Source organism: Leptopilina boulardi, unplaced genomic scaffold (assembly GCF_019393585.1).
Source record: "Leptopilina boulardi isolate dan_hultmark-lab unplaced genomic scaffold, ZJU_Lbou_2.1 LbouV2_44, whole genome shotgun sequence".
NCBI lineage: Eukaryota > Metazoa > Arthropoda > Insecta > Hymenoptera > Figitidae > Leptopilina > Leptopilina boulardi.
Genome location: NW_026137988.1, coordinates 1,630,241 through 1,647,591, shown reverse-complemented (window position 1 = coordinate 1,647,591; position 17,351 = coordinate 1,630,241). Strand labels below are relative to the sequence as shown.

The window sequence follows — 17,351 nt, the reverse complement described above, 5'->3', positions numbered from 1 at the left end:
TCACGTTTCTTTGACTTTACTTCCTTTCCTGTGATTTGTAAATCAACTTAAATAGCGCTTGACGAAATTAAATTTTATATGAAAATTATTGTTTTTATTACATATTGTAAAATTTGAAAAATACTTAAATCTTCCATTAAGTTGAGAGAAAATTTTTTTTTTCTATTTTAAAAAAATCATTAATTTTGAATTAATATGACCCATATTAATAATGGCCTTTTAAAATGTTTTTTAAAAATAGAGAATTAAATAATTAATTAAATACTTTTTAAAAAGATTTAAAATAATTTAAGTATTTTTCAAATAAGTTTTGAAATTTTATTTTTGAAATATGAACAGATTTGAAACAATTTAAGTATTTTTAAAAAATAATTGAATTACTTAAGGAACAAAAATTTTTGTTTTTTCGAAGAATTTGATTATTTTTCAAATTCTTTTGTTCCCTATATGTGATGTGAAAAAAAAATATTCTCAACGAAAACATATCTTTGGAAATTTTTAACGAACATGAAGCTTATTATTTCTTTATACTGAAATATAATCTTTCAAATCGACTACTCTGTAATACTTAATCTAATTATTTTTAATGGCGATGTAATAAAAATATTTTACTCTACAAAATCTCTTATTCTATTGACTTTAAATTTTTAAAATAATTATATTTAAGCCTATAAATTAATCATTGTTATGAAAACTAATCGCAATCGTTAAATAAATGAACTGATCGATAACAATAATTTAATTAATTAAATTTTTTTCATGTAAATTTATTAATATTATTATTACTTTTTTTTCTTATAAATATTATTTATTAATTTTTAATCTCGTTAATTAGTAAATAATTATTTCAAATTAAATTAATTACAATAATTCTTATAATTTATTTATTAAAACAATTTGAATTTTAAATTTGATAAAGAAAAATATTTTCAATGCTTAGATTGTTTTTTGTTTTTTTTTTTTGGTTACTAAGGATTGAATAAACAATTTTTGACAGATTACCAGAAAGCAAAATAAACATCTTCGACTTTTGCTTTTTTTCTTAAAAAAATGAAAAAATCGGTATAAATTTATTAATTATTATTGCATGTGTCGATAAAGTTACGTTGCGAAAAATTAGTGTGAAGGATAAGATTATTTTGTGATTTTTGAGAAAATTTTCTAAAAAAGAAAAACAAAAATAAATATTAAAAATGTCATATATTGATCATGGATCACGGATTTTTAGTGGCGCAAATGGATTATCAATGAGTTACGGGGATTATGTTTTGCCGAGAAAAAGGTCAGAGGGCCGATTAAAAACTCATGACTCCTGTTCTGATATAAGAGCATGGAGTTTAAATCCCACGGAAAATTCACGATATTTTCGAGAACTGGCTGAAGACATTCCAAATGTTTGTTTTTTAAATTATACCTTTTTAGTACAAAATAATACTTTTTTTATTTTTCATTTTTGTTTTATTAAAAAAAATATACAAAAATAATTGTAGGTTATAATTTAAAAATGAATATTCAAACAAAAAAATCGTATTATAATTTACCGAAATTAATGAATTAAAATTTATTTTAACCTGAATAGTTAAGAAAAGGCTAATTAATTTAAACAATCTTTAATTATTATTAATAATAATTATTAATTATATAATAAAAATTAGTATATATTTTTGAAAAAACATTTTCATTTTATTTGTTTCTAATAATATTATAAATTGAAATATACAACAAAAAAAGCTTTCTTTGTGAAAATTAATGAAATTTAAATCAATTTTAAGCAGAGTGGAAAAGTTGTACCTTTCAATGTCTTGATAGATAATTTGATCAAAATGGGATCACAAACGCAAGAGGAACTTGAATCAGTAAAAAAGGAACTGGAAAATTACAAATCTTTGAAATTAACAGTCAAGCAGAAAGAAGAACTGGAAAGATTCGTAAGATTCATTAATTTTGTTAATTAAATTAATTTTTATTATTATTTTAATTTTATTAGTAATATTAATATAAAAGAATTCCGAATTTAGTTTTTAGTAATTTTTAAAAATTTATTTTAAAATTCGACTTTTTATCAAATTTTATTTCAAACTTTGAGAATTATATTTTAATTATTATATTTTTCCTCAGTCCCATAAAGGTTAAGTATTGGAGAAAATCATTAATATGCCAACATTTTTTTTTTAAAGTTTAATTATTATTTAGGAATTGTTAAAAAAAACTTGTATATTTCTTGGGAATTCTTGACAATTAATTATCTAAAGAAAAATTCATTACAGGCAAATACATTCGACGACGGAAATAAAGTGGAAAAAGAGAAGAAAACATCGCTTTTGAAAATGATAAAAGATACATTTTCGAGTAATGATGGTGAGATACATATTCTAATATTTTTCTTTTTTACTCTTCCCTTCACAAAAAAAAAAATAAAATTACAACAGTAATTATTTTTAAAGACGTTCATTTTCGAAAATGCATACCTTTAGAAAAAAATATTTAATTCACGTTTACAAAATTAAAATAACAAATTTTCACTTAAACAAATAACCATATTCAAAAAACGGTGCACTTGTATAAAAATCCCTGTGGTGACGATAAATATTTTCTAAAGAAAATAAGCCATCATTCAATTAAATCGGATCAGTTTTACAAAATTTTAAAAAAACGTTATGATGAAAATTTTTATTATATACCTAATGTATACCTAATTAAGTAAATTTTGTAAGTTGTTAATTTTTTTTTTGAAAATTGGCATCTGTTATTTAAGCAGATAAGTATTATTAATAATAATATTTTAATTTTTTAAACGTCAATTAAATATCTTTTTCTGGAGGTCTGCATTTTTAAATATAAACTTCCTTAAGTATTGTCAAACTTTTTTCTCAGTTATTAAAAAAAAAAAAAAAAAATTATCAGATGCAGTTTCAGATTTCGCTAGCGATAATATAGATGTGTCAGTTCAAGTAAAACCACTAGTTACTCAAACGGCTGTTCAAAATGATTCCTCCGTATGTGAGAGTGGAAAAACAACGACAGATGTTAGTTTTTAATATTTAGTTTATTTTTCCACAATTATTTAATAAATTAGTTTTTCGATTTTTTGGAAGACGTAAAGGTAAAAGAAAAAACAATCTTTCACTTTTTTAAAATTTAGACAACGTTTCGGTGGTCTGGTTCGCCACCATTATCAGGTCACTTTAATAAAAAAATATATTCAAATAAAAACAACACAGTTTTCTTTATTAATTAATTTTGTGTTAGGTCTTTAGTTTTTCAAAACAATGGAATGTCTTTAAAAATAGCAAAAAAAATTACAAAATTTTTTAAAATAGTAAAAATTAAATGCTAAACTTAATTTTAAAGTTGATTAGTTTACATTTATTAGTATAATTATGATAAATATTTATTCTGATAAATATTTTATTTCATTTATATAAATTAAATTTTAAAGAATTTTTCCTGTTCTTTTCAATGATAAAAATATATTTTTTTTAAATTAAGTCTTATTTTCATCTCATCTCTGGCACTTTTTTTTCTTTCTTTTATTTTTTAGTCGAAAGCTGAGATTTTTGCCAATCGTATATGTAAAAATGACAATGTCAAATCAATGGGTTTTCAATAAAATTTAAATAATAGTGTAACTAAATTGGTATTTCTAATTTTTTCTTTAAAAATGAATAAAAAAAAACTTTTATACTGCATTCCATGTCGAAAAAAACTCTTTTTTGATTTAACGTTGAAAATTTAATTTTTTAATTTTTGATGATCCGTTTGAGAAATTCTGACCCATAAATAAAAATTTTTAAATTTGTTATAGTTCTACGTATTTGAAAATAACGGTATCACTTGAAACGTCAAAATTTCAACTTCAACTATTTTCTAAAATTTTTTGTAAATGAGCTAATATTTTAAAGATTTATTACTCTTATGTAGAGCAACAATTTTCCAAAGTTACAAAAACGAATGAAATAATATCACTTTTTTTATTCAAGCAGTTAAGGAATAATGCCTCATATATTTATTTTAAATCGAATAATTGACTCAAAAATACATTTTCAGTTTACTTCCTCAACGTCAAAATCAACATTAAGAGACGAGAAGTCATTTTGTTCTGTAAATTCGGAATTTGAAAATGAGAGCGTCAGTGAATCGGGTAGATCAATTTATGAGACAGAAGTCAATAGATCAATTATTATTGAAAAAGATTCCAAGATAATTGCACTTGAAAATGAAGTTGAGGTTAATAAAAACAATTTTTCATTTTTAAATAAAATTTAATAAAAATTAATTTTATAAAATCGATTTTTTCTAATTGTAACAAATTTCTTCTTTTATTTATTTATTTAATAATAATTCCATTTACTTAGATTTATACAAATTATTACTTATAGTAAAAAAAATTAAAATGGAAAATTTATATTTTTTATTACATATTCTAATAATTGCAATTAATTATTTGCCTTAATTTAGGCGAAAAATGTTGAATTAGAAGAAAGGGAAGAGAAAATTAATGGCATGAGAATCACTGTATTAAGTATGAAAGTAAGTTATCATTTTTTAAATTTAGAAAACAAAAACCTTAAAATTTGGAAATCAATCATTAAATTTATAATTTAAAACTTCGTTCTGTTAAATTAAACATTATAATTTCATATTTATATTTGAAATTAAACTATTTTTTAAAGATGAAATTCTTTATTAATTTATAAATACTAATTTCTTGATATGTTATTATTAACAATAATTATCGTTCTAACCATTTTTTCCAGGATGTTATTGATCAAAAGTCTTTCGAAGTTGAAGATTTAAAAACTAAAGTATGTATTTTTATTTATTATATTAACCCATTAATGCCCATAGCCAGAGAAAAGCAAATATCGAAAAAGAACTATCGGGATCCTAGTATAATCCCTAATAATAATGTTTGATGTTAAAAATTTAATAGAACAAATTTTTTTTTAAACAATTTTTTTAAAACTTATCCTCGTTTATGCGTTTATAATAAATTATTTTTAAAAAATGTTTGCATAAAATTTGTAACGTCAAAAATAATCTTTAGGGTTTTTTGCTAGGATGTTTATTCGATATCTACTTGTCTTTAGCTATGGGCATTAATGGGTTAAAGATTATTTTTTTTATTAAAAATATAATCACGAAACAAGGAGGAAAATGTTTTTCTATTTTTTTAATAAATTTAATTTCATTTAAGTTGAAACTAAATAAACTTGAAAAAAGAAGATTGCAAGAATCTCTCAATAATCAATGTGTTGTGTCGGATGCTCAATTGGAAGAAATAAATAAACTTCGATATCGTGTTAATCATGAGGAAATTATACAAAGCAATTTACTTGTAATTTGACGTAAATTAAAAAAAAATAATAATCTGACATCTTAAGCAAATTAATTTCAGAAAGAAAAAAATGATTAAAATTTAATAACTTTTAAAAATCATACAGAGAGAATTGGATCAAATGCAAAAAGATCGTGATTCTTTTAAGAGAAAAATTGATGAAATGCAAAAGGAAGTAAGGGAAAAAACAGATATTCTTTGTGACAACGAAAGAGAATATCATGAGTTATTTCTATCGTGGGAAAGAACATCGGAAGAATATAAAACATCCAAAGTATATTTTATGAAAATTTGTTTTTTCACCTTTAATTTATTTACACTGGTACCTCGATTATTGGGATTTCTCGAACACAGTGTAACTGTGACAAAAAATTTTCTTTCGAAAAAAATGACCAAGTAAATTTCATATGAAAATTCATTTTTCTATAAAATACAGGTTTTTAAAAAATATTAAAACTTTATTACACTAGTAACTTGATTATTGAGACCCCTTAAAAATTTTAAACAAAATCTGCTAAAATAACATTTTTTTTAGTAATAATTTCGTTGAACTCGATTATTGAGACTATGAAATGAGATATAATATTTTAACTTTAAAATTAATTACTATGTAACCTCTATAATTGAGAGTCCTTGAAAAAGTGCTTTAGTTTACTAAAAATGTGCTTTAAATAATTTAATAATTAAACGAACTTACCTAAGTGAAGTTCTATTATAATTGTACGTAGCGCCTCCTCCTTTAGATCACTTATTGTAGATGTTGAAAGGAGTACGGAAACAAGTATTAATTTATATATATATATATATATATATATATATATATATTTTATTTCTAACAATTTTAAAAATCTTATCTACTTGATGTATAATTATAATATATAGGTATTATAATACATAATATAAATAATATTAATATAATATTATTAATTAATAATAATATATAATTATAATTATACTTATGTACTAAATAATTACAAATAATTAAATTAATTTTAAATAAAAATATTGAAATTAGTACTAAAAAATATAAACATATAATAAAAACATAACAATAAATGAAATATAAAAGTAAGAAAATTTTTAATTCAATTAATTCAATAATTATTCCTTTTTTAAAAAATCAGAAAGAAATCTACTATTATATTTTACCATTCGACAAATATTGAGAGTCGATAATGAAGTGTCACTCATTATCATAATCTTCTCTTCTTTACCCATAAAATGTCAAGTACAGCAGTATACTGTCAGTTAAAAAGTGATTTTTCGGAAAACTCTTTTCTATTCCTCGATCAAGGTATTTTTATACTTTCTTTTTCTGTATATATCAAGAATTATGCATTTTCTACCGTTTTTTCAATGTTTCAATAGTTTTTCATATATTATTTTAGCAGCTTTTTAGACACGAGAAATAATGCGGATGATTGGGCATAATGCATTGGACAATTGAACAAACACTCCAATTGTCCAAATGTATTTTAGACAATTGAGCAAACGGCTTTTGTTCTTCAGGTTGACTAACCTGATTGGGAGAAATATTAAACGGAATGACATAACCCTGAAGCCACTTTAGGACAACTTTATCAGTAAAAATTTCTTTCCATATGGGCGAAAATACCTACCGAAGAATTTAACGACGTTTCTTGTAAGAAGAACTTGTTGCGTGATTCCTGACTGGTAGATAGTTCGGTTTCCGATAACTGGATGGCTTCTGCTGATTTGTTGGTTTCACTTGGCCCTTCATCCCCATCTGACGATATGGTGTTTAACGAGGAGGGCCTTTCGAGTTTTTTGATGCGAATGATGTTAATTGGGTCTTTTTTGTATTTTTCAAATCTTTTGATGATTTTTCCAATAATTTATCATTTTTTAATGTTTAGTATCATTTAAGATTTCTTTCATGGATGGATTTAAATTAGAGATAATGATTAAACGCCTTGTCAATGTTTCATCTCGCTGAAGATCCACTAAAAGTCGCGTAATATCACTTAGGGTTGAAATAAGCGATAATTGATCTATTTGCTCTTTTTTTGATAATTTTGTCAATAAATCACCCGACGCGTCCAAACACACTGACACCTTTTTCTGTTTTTCTTTAATTTTTTCGTCCCTTTTAAATAAAGGTTCCAGAAGTGAATTTTTTATTTCAGCGTTGAGTTTTGGTGGTTCAAACAGATTACAGTTTTCAGGAATTGGATACTTTTGAAATATTTCTTTTATTTCTTCTTTAGGCAATCCTTTTTTCAAAATATCAGTCCAGCGAATCACAATGTCGTTATGGATTGGTGTTCCTTTCTGATTATCAGAAACTAACCGTTTTCCTAAAGCTTGTAAAAATGTTGGATCCAAAGTTTCTGGAGATTCTTCAGTTTTCTGTTCTGAAGGATCCTTCTCTTTTAAGGGATTCTTTTTTCCTTCTGGAGGTGTGACTAGTTCTAATATTGGAGGAGAACGAGAACGGCTTCTATAATTTTGAGAACCTCTATAAGATCTACTTGTAGATCGACTCGAGGAGTGGTATCGAGAATAACGCTTCGAATTCCTTTTATTACTTTTATCATATGTTGTCCGACTGCGAGATCTGTATTCAGAATGATTTGGAGAGGGACTGCGTGAAAAATCCTTACGACGACTTTGTGATCGTCTATTTCTGTGTCTCGAATTTCGAGAATATGATGAACTTCGACTTGATGAATTTTCATCCGATGATTTGTTGTATCCTGAAAAGAGTGATTAATTTAGGATCTTGTCCTATTTCCAAAAATTATGGAAATGAAAACATTGTTTTCAGTAGGAAACTTGTTCCAAATTAGATGCAGAGAAAACTCAATATCATAAAAATAATGTAATTTTTTATTTATTTTTTATATATATTTTTTGTTTTGTTTAGGAATCTTGTTCCGTATATAAAAGAAATAAAAAAAAATCTGTTAAAAAATAATTTAATTACTCGATGTTAACTCGATGTCTCAATAATCAAGGAACGCTCAATAATCGAGGCTCTATTGTATTAAAAAATAATTGATTTTTTATTTTATTTTCTTAAAGTATTTTATTAATTTCTCGTTTTAATTTTTTACAAGGCGAAAACCATGGAAGTGTTAAAGGCTCTTGAATACGAAATTGATGAGAAAAATAGAGTTATTTCAAAATGTGAAAAGAAAATTTTAAACGTTGAACAAGAAATTGGTGATATTTTCGTTATGCTTCAAACAAGTTTAAGTGAAATTGAATTTATCGATAAAGGCGAAATGAATCTTGATAATTGTCAAAATGACAATATTATTTTACAAACAAAAGCAACTGTTAGTAATGTACATCTTCTTATTAAATTTCTTGAAACTGATCGTAAAGAATTACAAAAACAATTGGACGAAGTTAAAAGTGAGAAGAAAAATGAAACCGTTTGTGCGGGTAATTTCAAAATGATTTATTTCAAATATTATATGTTAGTTTTAGTAAAAAAAACATTTTTTAAAAAATGAATTGAATTTTTCATCATTTTTAAATTATTTTTTTTACATATTTTCATAAAATGTTTACTTAGTTTAATTATTAAAATTTTGGTTTTATAAATTATACACAGAAACTAATTTTTATTCCTTTTAATTATATTTCTTATTATTTTATTTTGTTTTATAAACAAATATTTATGAATATTTATGAAAAATTAAAATTACAATATTGGGTCAGAATTTCTCAAACGGATCACCTAAAATTCAAAATTTTTTTTTTTTAATCAAAAATCATTTCTTTTGACTCCTTACATGGTAAAAATAAGTCCCTGAAATTTTTAGGTCAAAAAAAAATTTTTTGTTAAAGTTATAAACAATTGAAATTTTTTGCAGTCTTATTTTAAAAAATTTTTTCGTCGACTTCCTGTTCACCAATTAAAAAAAAGGGTTTTTCTCGTCTTAAAATGTAGTTTCTAAATATAATTTTTATTTTGAAAAAATTTCATATTTAATAGATTTTTATATTATTTATTTATAAAATGGTATTAAAAAATAGTGTTCTTGACGTCCTACAGAAAATTAATTTTTTTTTTTTTTGAATTCCCCACACAATTTTGTGTAAGAAACCGTTGAGAAAAAAAATGAGACAAAAAAAAAATTTCTGAATTTTAGGTGATCCGTTTGAGAAATTCTGACCATATTTTCAAATAAATTGTTTTTGTAATAAATATATAATTTATCAGTTTGTGATGCGGGGACTTATGTAAATTATGAAAGTTCCATAGAATTTGAAGAAACACCAAAAGAAAGTGAAATTGAAATTCAAAACTTGAATGATGATAAATGCTTATTGAATAAACTTGCTAACAATTCAGAAAATAGTCAAGTATTTCGTTTGTTTTATTATCTATTAAATTTTTTTTATTTTAGTTAAAAATTTGTTTAATTGATTTATTAAATTTTTAAGAAAGTCTAATGTAATTTTTTATTTAAATTATAAAAATAGCAATTGATTTAAAATTTTTAAATATTCTTCATTCTATTAATTGCAAAAAATTATTGAATAATAAAATATTATTAAATCTATCTATCAATCTATCTATCTATCTATATATATATAAAATCAGACTTTTGTCTGTACATTGCTCAGAATTCAAAATTTTTTCTATAGTTTTTCTTCTTATACACTAAAAAATCCGAAAATTACAAAGAAAAAAAATGTCTGTATGTATGTTTATTTGCATTTGAAAAATAAAAAAGTCTCAGTTTAAAATAAACATTATAAGAAAATAAAATAAAAATAATAAAATTAAAAAAAAAAATTTTGTGATGCATTATTGCCCAAGTGAAAAATGCCAAGACTGCCAATACGGCCCAACATTGTTCCAGTAATGTCTGCCGAAATACGGCAAACGTTACTGGACCAGTACTGGCGATCAATTCGTCCCATTACTGATCCAATATTGGCACCGATTTTCGGTAACTCCACACTGAAAAAAGGGTTTGGTATTGACAACCAAACGTTTGGTTGGTATTTAAGCAACCAAAATTTTTTTGTTGAATCGACAAAACTTTAATTGTCTCAATAAAAATTTGTTTGACACAACCAAAATTAGAAAAAAAGGATTTTTGTTGTCCTAACTAAAGTTTGATTGGGACAACCAAAATTTTGTTGATTCAATAAAAAAAATTTGGTTTCTTCATATACCAACCAAACGTTTGGTTGTCAATACCAAACCCTTTTTTCAGTGCAATTTGTCATAATTTGTCCGAATTCCGTCACAATACTGAACCAATATTGGCACCAATAGTTAATTAATTAATAATTATTATTTTTTAACTTTGACAATACTGGGCCAGTATTGGGCCGTATAGATTTTCGTACTTGGGTGGTTACCTCCACGTGGTGCATCTTGGAAACAATGTCCTTGAAAAGTTTTTAAGAACTTAAAATTTCAATTAAATTGGCTAAATACTGTTGGTACTCGAGAGCTATGAAATTTTTAATTTTGAGCAATGTAAAAATTATTGATTTAAAATAAAATATTTCAAAGAAATAATATTAGTTTTTCAGTATATTTATGTTTGAATTTTTTTGTTGATTTCAAATTTTTTAAAAATTCGAATATATAGAAGGTTTTGTTAAAAAATACTGTTGATACGAAATACTTTCGGTGGCGCACCACTAGATTTTAGAACACCGCCGAAAGCTAGTATTTCAATAAATAATGAAACAATTATTTATTTTTGAAATATTCAAGGATCATATAGAATCACAAGTGACTGATCAGGAATCAACGATAGAAATGTGGAATTGCTCGTTTGATGAAAAAATAGATTCAGCTCTCGAAAGTCACGTGACCTATTCTATTCTCAAAATTCGTAAACTTGCCGAAACGTTCAAAAGTAAATTAAAAGTTTCTAATATTTATTTTGAATTTTTTAAAAAAATTTAATTAATTTAATTTAGTAAATTAATAGTAATAATATTAATAACAAGAATAATAAAAAAATTTAATTATAATTAATTTATTTAAACTATGTATAAACATAAATTACCTTTCTAAATAAATAAATAACTAACTAATTAACAATAAATCAGATGTGGATATGGAAAAATTGAAAACAATTCAAGAATTGAAGAGCGAAATAGAAATAAAGAATTTGGAAATAAAAAAATTGACGAAATTAAATAATGAAAATATTCGACGCAGCGAAGATTTGTATGAGAAAGAAAAATTCAATCTTGATGAAAAAAATAAAATGAAAGAGGAAATTCACTCCTATAAATTAAATTTATTTGATTTAAATGAAGAATATAGGACTTTACAACTGCAAGCTCAAAAATTGCATGATGATAAAAATATTCTACTCAAAAATTATGAAAAAGCTCAAAAAGAAATTGAATTTAGAAATGAAGATTTAGTGCGGATTCAAAATTCTAAACAAAAAATACAAGAATTGCAGTTAAGGTTAAAAAGATTTTTGATAATTTTTAATTAAAAAATTAATAAGGTTCTGGACACATTTCAGTCTATAATATTTTTCATTATACTTTTATTTTCGTCTACTGAATTAAATAAAAATTTTATTTCTTAAAATTTAGATTGAAATCTTTGCAAGTGAAGAATGAAATACTGGAGAAAGATTTAGAATCACAACAATTAGAAGCACAACAAATAATTGAAGATGAAAGAATTAAGTTTGAAAATTTACAAAACGAGAAAGAAAGAATTGAACATTTATTTGAAAAAATTGAAAAAGAAATTGAATTGAAAGATAGTTTAATTGGAAATTTAAGAGATGAGAATTCTGATCTTGCTGAAAAGGTAGAAAGATTCGAGAAAAATGTCATGGTTATTGAAGAAAAATTAAAATACACAAGTAGTAAAACATTGAAAGAATTACAAAAAAAAGTGGACATTTTAAATGAAGAAAAAATGCAAAATATAATTGAGGAAAATAAAAATCTCACGTGTTGCATTGATATTTTGAAAGAACAATTCAAAAAAATTATTACAGCAGAAAAAATTGAAAATAAAGTCACAATTGACATTGAACGTTCGAATAAAATGATGAAAAATGTTGATCGCTTCAGAGAAAATTATGAAAATCAAATTCTTCAAGAAAAGGTAAATTAATTATTAAAACTTTTTATTAATAAAATTGATTGTTTGAGGCACAATATCATTAACTTTTGTGTAAATAAATTATTTATTTTATTCTTTTTTTCAATTTTTTTTTTAAACCAAAGTTTTCTTTATTAAATACAAAATTCTTCTTTTAATTCAAAAATTTATTTAAAAAAGTTTCAATTAATTTAGAATAAGTTATCAATGTGAAATTGAAAAATGATTTAATTTTATTGTATTTTCAAAAAGGAAAGAAAAATTGAGTCAATCGTCTCAAAAGATATAACAGAAGAAAATAATTCACCTTCGATTGATTGTTTAAGCGAGAAAACGAAAAACCACTTGGAGAATGAAAATCGACAAAGAGAAGGTGAAATTGAAAAATTAAAGTGTCAATTAAATGAAAAGAATGTAGAAATTCAAACATTAGAGGTAATTGTAAAAAATTATTAAAGCCTAGAGAAATTTTTTTCCGCATTTATGGGTATATTGGAATATTTTTAAAAAATTAGCAAATGAACACTAAAAATGTTGTAAATTAAAAAATTAAAAAAAAAATTTTTAATATACAAATTATTTATACGTATATTTAAAAAATATAGACAAATACTTAGACAATAAAAAATTCATCATTTACTTAATGTTAAATGTTTTTAATATGTTTTTAAAAAGGAAAAACATAAACAAATGCTGATAACTGTAACAAAAAAGAAAGTCGAAGAAATAAAAAATTTAAAAAATTATCACGACCAAAAAATACAAAAGCTGGAAGATAATTTTAATAAGTGGAATAATGATGGATTATCTTTTGGTACAGAAAATTGGCTCGAGGTATTTCTTAAAAAATATATAAATCAATATTTATTCATTATGAACATTAAAAAATTAATAATTTCCCATTACTTCAAATTATAATTTTACAATTTTTACATTTCATTAATCAAAATTTATGAGTAATCTTTTTTCGGCTCTAGTCTCTCAATATTGAAGAATTAAAAATGTTGTGTCAGCGAATTGCTTCCCTCTTGCCAGTTGAGGAATTATCGAAAATTTTCAGCAATAAACAAAATAAAAGTCTTCAGGAACATTTAAGCGAAAAACAAGAACTAATTGATAAAGTGATGGAATTGGAAAAACATATTTTAAAATTGAAAAATCAGAATAAAATCAAAGGTTTATTATTAATTAGAGAAATATTCAATATAAGTTAGAAAAAAATAATTGAAAATAATTCATTAATACGTAGTATTAATTTCTCTTTCTAAGTACTATTCCTAAGTAGTGTTTGTCTTTTCATAATCAAATTAAAAGAATGTTGTTTCTACATAAAATAGTATTGTTCAAAATTTATTAAATGAAAATTTTTACTATTTTTTGTCAAATAGTTGAAGAACTGGAATTAAAACTTGATCAGGAGAGATGCAAATCTGCAAGACTTCAAAAGCATTTGTCACAAACTTATGACGATGGAATTAGTAAAGAAGCGAAATTTTATCAATCTTTAGTCGAGCAAAATTATATAAAAAATAGGTTTGTAAATAAGTCACATTTTTTTTATTTATCTATTTATTATATTTTTTAAAATAAATTCTATAAAATTCGACTAATTAATCAATAATATAATTAATTATTATACTTAACAGATTTCAAAATAAGTATGAATATCTAATGAAATTTAGTAGTTAGAATTTTTATTTGACAGAATTCGATAGGTAGAATTTTTGTTGAATCGAATTTAAATTAATCCGAATTAACCTTAATTAACAAAATTTTAATTTCTGAGAATCTTTATTTTAACGATTTATTATTTGATAGAATTCTTAAAACTACGATTTTTTTTGATCGAAATTGAAATTGACCAAACAAACAACTAATAAAAAAGATTTCGGCACAATTTTTAAAATTAATGAATATAAAATTGTCATGGAAATTGTGATTGGACAATTTTTTTAATTTTTGCCGACATATCTTTCTGTCGGTCAATTGTAATTTCGGTCAAATGTAAAATCGGCATATCAAGAATTCTGTGAAATTATTATTAGTGTGAATAAAAATTCGAACAAATCAAAATTCGAACTCACTTAAAAGTTTGTTGAATATGAGAATTGTGCTACATTGAAATTTGAACAGAATTCTTTTAAATAAAAAAATATTTAAAGAGAAAATCTGTTAAATTAAAATTCGGTGACCTACAAATTCTGTTAAACATTCTTTTTAAAAAATTCAGTCAAATGCTAGTTCAATGAAATGAAAATTCGGCTAAATAAATTTTACAAAATGAAATTTTTTAAAATAACAAACTTTAACTGATGAATTTTATGGGATATTCATGTGCCCCTAAAAAAACACTTTTATCAAAATTGTTTAAATACTATGCAGATCTTTATATTATCAGTCAGGGAGAAAAAAAATTTTATTGGATAGAAAAGCATTCTCTGGTGATGAATGTGTGAGTATTTTGAGTAAAATTTATTATTTAAATTATTGTACCTACTTAAATTTTTTGATAATTTATAACTGATGTAAATTGTTTAATATAATTATTGTAATTATAATTTAATTTTATAATAATTGAAAATATATAAAATTATTATTATTACATATTTTTTGCATGAAAATATTTTTAAATTCCTAAAAAAAATAATTATAATTTTATTTCAGAATGACAATAGAAGTACGAATTTTATTCATTTATGTAGTAAAAATATGCGACGTAAATAATTTGTTTTTTTTTCAATGAAAAGCTACTGAGAGAAATTTCATCAATACTACATTACTAACACATGAAAAAGAAATTCGCAATGTTTGTGTTTAATAAGAGAATACATTTTATGCATTGAAAAAAGTGGTTGCCTATATATTTTTATCTAAACATTTTGAAAAAAGTTGTATTCTTTTTTTTTATAAACATTTACACATCCTCTGTATGTTAAAATGCGAAATAGAAAAATATTAAAAATTATTGCACACATCTATAAATAATCAGGGGAAATATGTACATAATATTTACATTTTTGTAATAAATTAAAATTTATTTTTTTTAAACAATTTGATTTTTTAATTATACTTACCTATACAAGAACAAAATGTTTTCCATCATGCATACAAAAAAAATTTTTTTTTTTGGTATTTCAAAAATTTTTTCACGAAAAATAATTATGATTTTTAATATACAACAAAACTAAATCTTTTGAAATTGAAAATTTAGATAGATAAATAAATAATTATAGTTGTTAGTTATTTGAATATGAATTTTTTTTAATCCCTGCTTTTTATAAAATTTGAATTTAACAAAATTTTTTGGATTTAAAATTAAAAATTTTTCTTTTTCTTTGGTGATTTTAAGTTTTTATTATTGTTCACGGTGGGTCTGAATAAAGTTCAACCTAAAAGTGCTTGCGTATCAAAATTTCTTCCTGATTTCTTTTCTAGGGTGTCTCCTGATAACTTTGAGCTCAAAAAAGAAAAAATCGCTTGGGCCCTTTTTGAAAAAACTCATTTTTTCGATATTTTGAAAATATCACTAAACATATTTTTTAAGAAAATGGATAATAGTAAGGTTATTAAAGTTTTAAATCATTTAAATTAACATTAAATTCCATTGCATTTTAACCAGTTAAAGACCTATACGTAAATTAAAGCTTATAAAATTTTCTGTAAATTAAAAAAAAATTGATCGAATAATCTTTAAAACTGTTGGAGTTATGACCTGCAGAGTGCGAAAAATTTCCAAACAAAAAATAATAATTTCAGGTTTTGTGAAATAACTAGTTTCCAGTAAATCTAAAAATACTTCTACTTTGAAACAATTAATGTTGACATAATTTTGAGGAAATCAAAAAAAAATATAGCCTTCCAGCTTAATTAGAACCGAAGTTATGACCGTCTGAAAATTACTCTCTTTCGTTTTACTTCTCTAACATTTCTTTTTTAATATTCTTGCTATTATGATGTTATATTCATTGATCATTGGCAGTCAAAAATATAAAAAAGAAGATGGATATAATTTTAAAATGGGAATCTTGTCACATACATATTTTTTATTTAAAATAGTTGATCTTATAGAAATAAAAATTAATAAAACGAAAGAGAGTAATTTTCAGACGGTCATAACTTCGGTTCTAATTAAGCTGGAAGGCTATTTTTTTTTGATTTCCTCAAAATTATGTCAACTTTAATTGTTTCAAAGTAGAAGTATTTTTAGATTTACTGGAAACTAGTTATTTCACAAAATCTGAAATTATTATTTTTTGTTTGGAAATTTTTCGCACTCTGCACAGTTTTAAAGATTATTATTCGATCAATTTTTTTTTAATTTACAGAAAATTTTATAAGCTTTAATTTACGTATAGGTCTTTAACTGGTTAAAATGCAATGGAAGAGAGTAATTTTCAAAAAACTGACTTTTTAACACATTTTACACGGTTTTTCAGGTTTATTTGTGGATTTTATTTGTTGCAAGGAATTCAGCACCTAGGGACTTTTCATTTATGTTAATTTAAATGATTTAAAACTTTAATAACCTTACTATTATCAATTTTCTTAAAAAATATGTTTAGTGATATTTTCAAAATATCGAAAAAATGAGTTTTTTCAAAAAGGGCCCAAGCGATTTTTTCTTTTTTGGGCTCAAAGTTATCAGGAGACACCCTAGAAAAGAAATCAGGAAGAAATTTTGATACGCAAGCACTTTTGGGTTTATTCAGACCCACCGTGTGTTATATTATAAACTATATTTAAATTAGTTTTCGAATTTTTACTAATAGTGAGAAAATTGTTAGCGTATAAAATTACCATTATAAAATAAAATTAAACTTTTTGCATTTCTTTACGATATGTAATTATAATTATCTAATTTATATATTTTAAATTAATTTGATCAAATTAATTGTTTCTATAAGTAGATTTGATTTTTAACAAATAAGACCT

At 23.2% G+C, this 17,351-nt stretch overlaps 1 protein-coding gene across 3 annotated transcripts; it reads left to right on the top strand.

Moving 5' to 3' along the window:
• Nucleotides 1-990: 990 nt before the first annotated feature.
• On the top strand, nt 991-15,406 carry LOC127289507 (girdin-like). Of its 3 annotated transcripts, none has more exons than XM_051317476.1 (20): nt 991-1,394; nt 1,776-1,928; nt 2,268-2,358; nt 2,911-3,026; nt 4,048-4,227; nt 4,459-4,530; nt 4,758-4,805; nt 5,198-5,338; nt 5,445-5,612; nt 8,419-8,749; nt 9,534-9,676; nt 11,052-11,196; nt 11,393-11,762; nt 11,897-12,422; nt 12,672-12,854; nt 13,095-13,253; nt 13,397-13,595; nt 13,808-13,952; nt 14,818-14,871; nt 15,084-15,406. In XM_051317476.1, the coding sequence occupies exons 1-20, from the start codon at nt 1,194-1,196 to the stop codon at nt 15,160-15,162; spliced, it is 3,504 nt and encodes a 1,167-aa protein (XP_051173433.1). In that variant the 5' UTR covers nt 991-1,193; the 3' UTR covers nt 15,163-15,406. The 3 variants fall into 3 exon arrangements, with proteins under 3 accessions (XP_051173433.1, XP_051173431.1, XP_051173432.1); XM_051317474.1 differs by having other exon boundaries at nt 2,905-3,026; XM_051317475.1 differs by having other exon boundaries at nt 2,905-3,026; nt 14,802-14,871.
• Nucleotides 15,407-17,351: the final 1,945 nt, after the last annotated feature.

Coding starts and splice junctions, on each gene's coding strand:
- LOC127289507 (XM_051317474.1), top strand. CDS start 1,194: ATGTCATATATTGATCATGGATCACGGATTTTTAGTGGCGCAAATGGA. Junction 5,339..5,444: donor TTATACAAAGCAATTTACTT/GTAATTTGACGT, acceptor AAAATCATACAG/AGAGAATTGGATCAAATGCA. Junction 11,763..11,896: donor ATACAAGAATTGCAGTTAAG/GTTAAAAAGATT, acceptor CTTAAAATTTAG/ATTGAAATCTTTGCAAGTGA.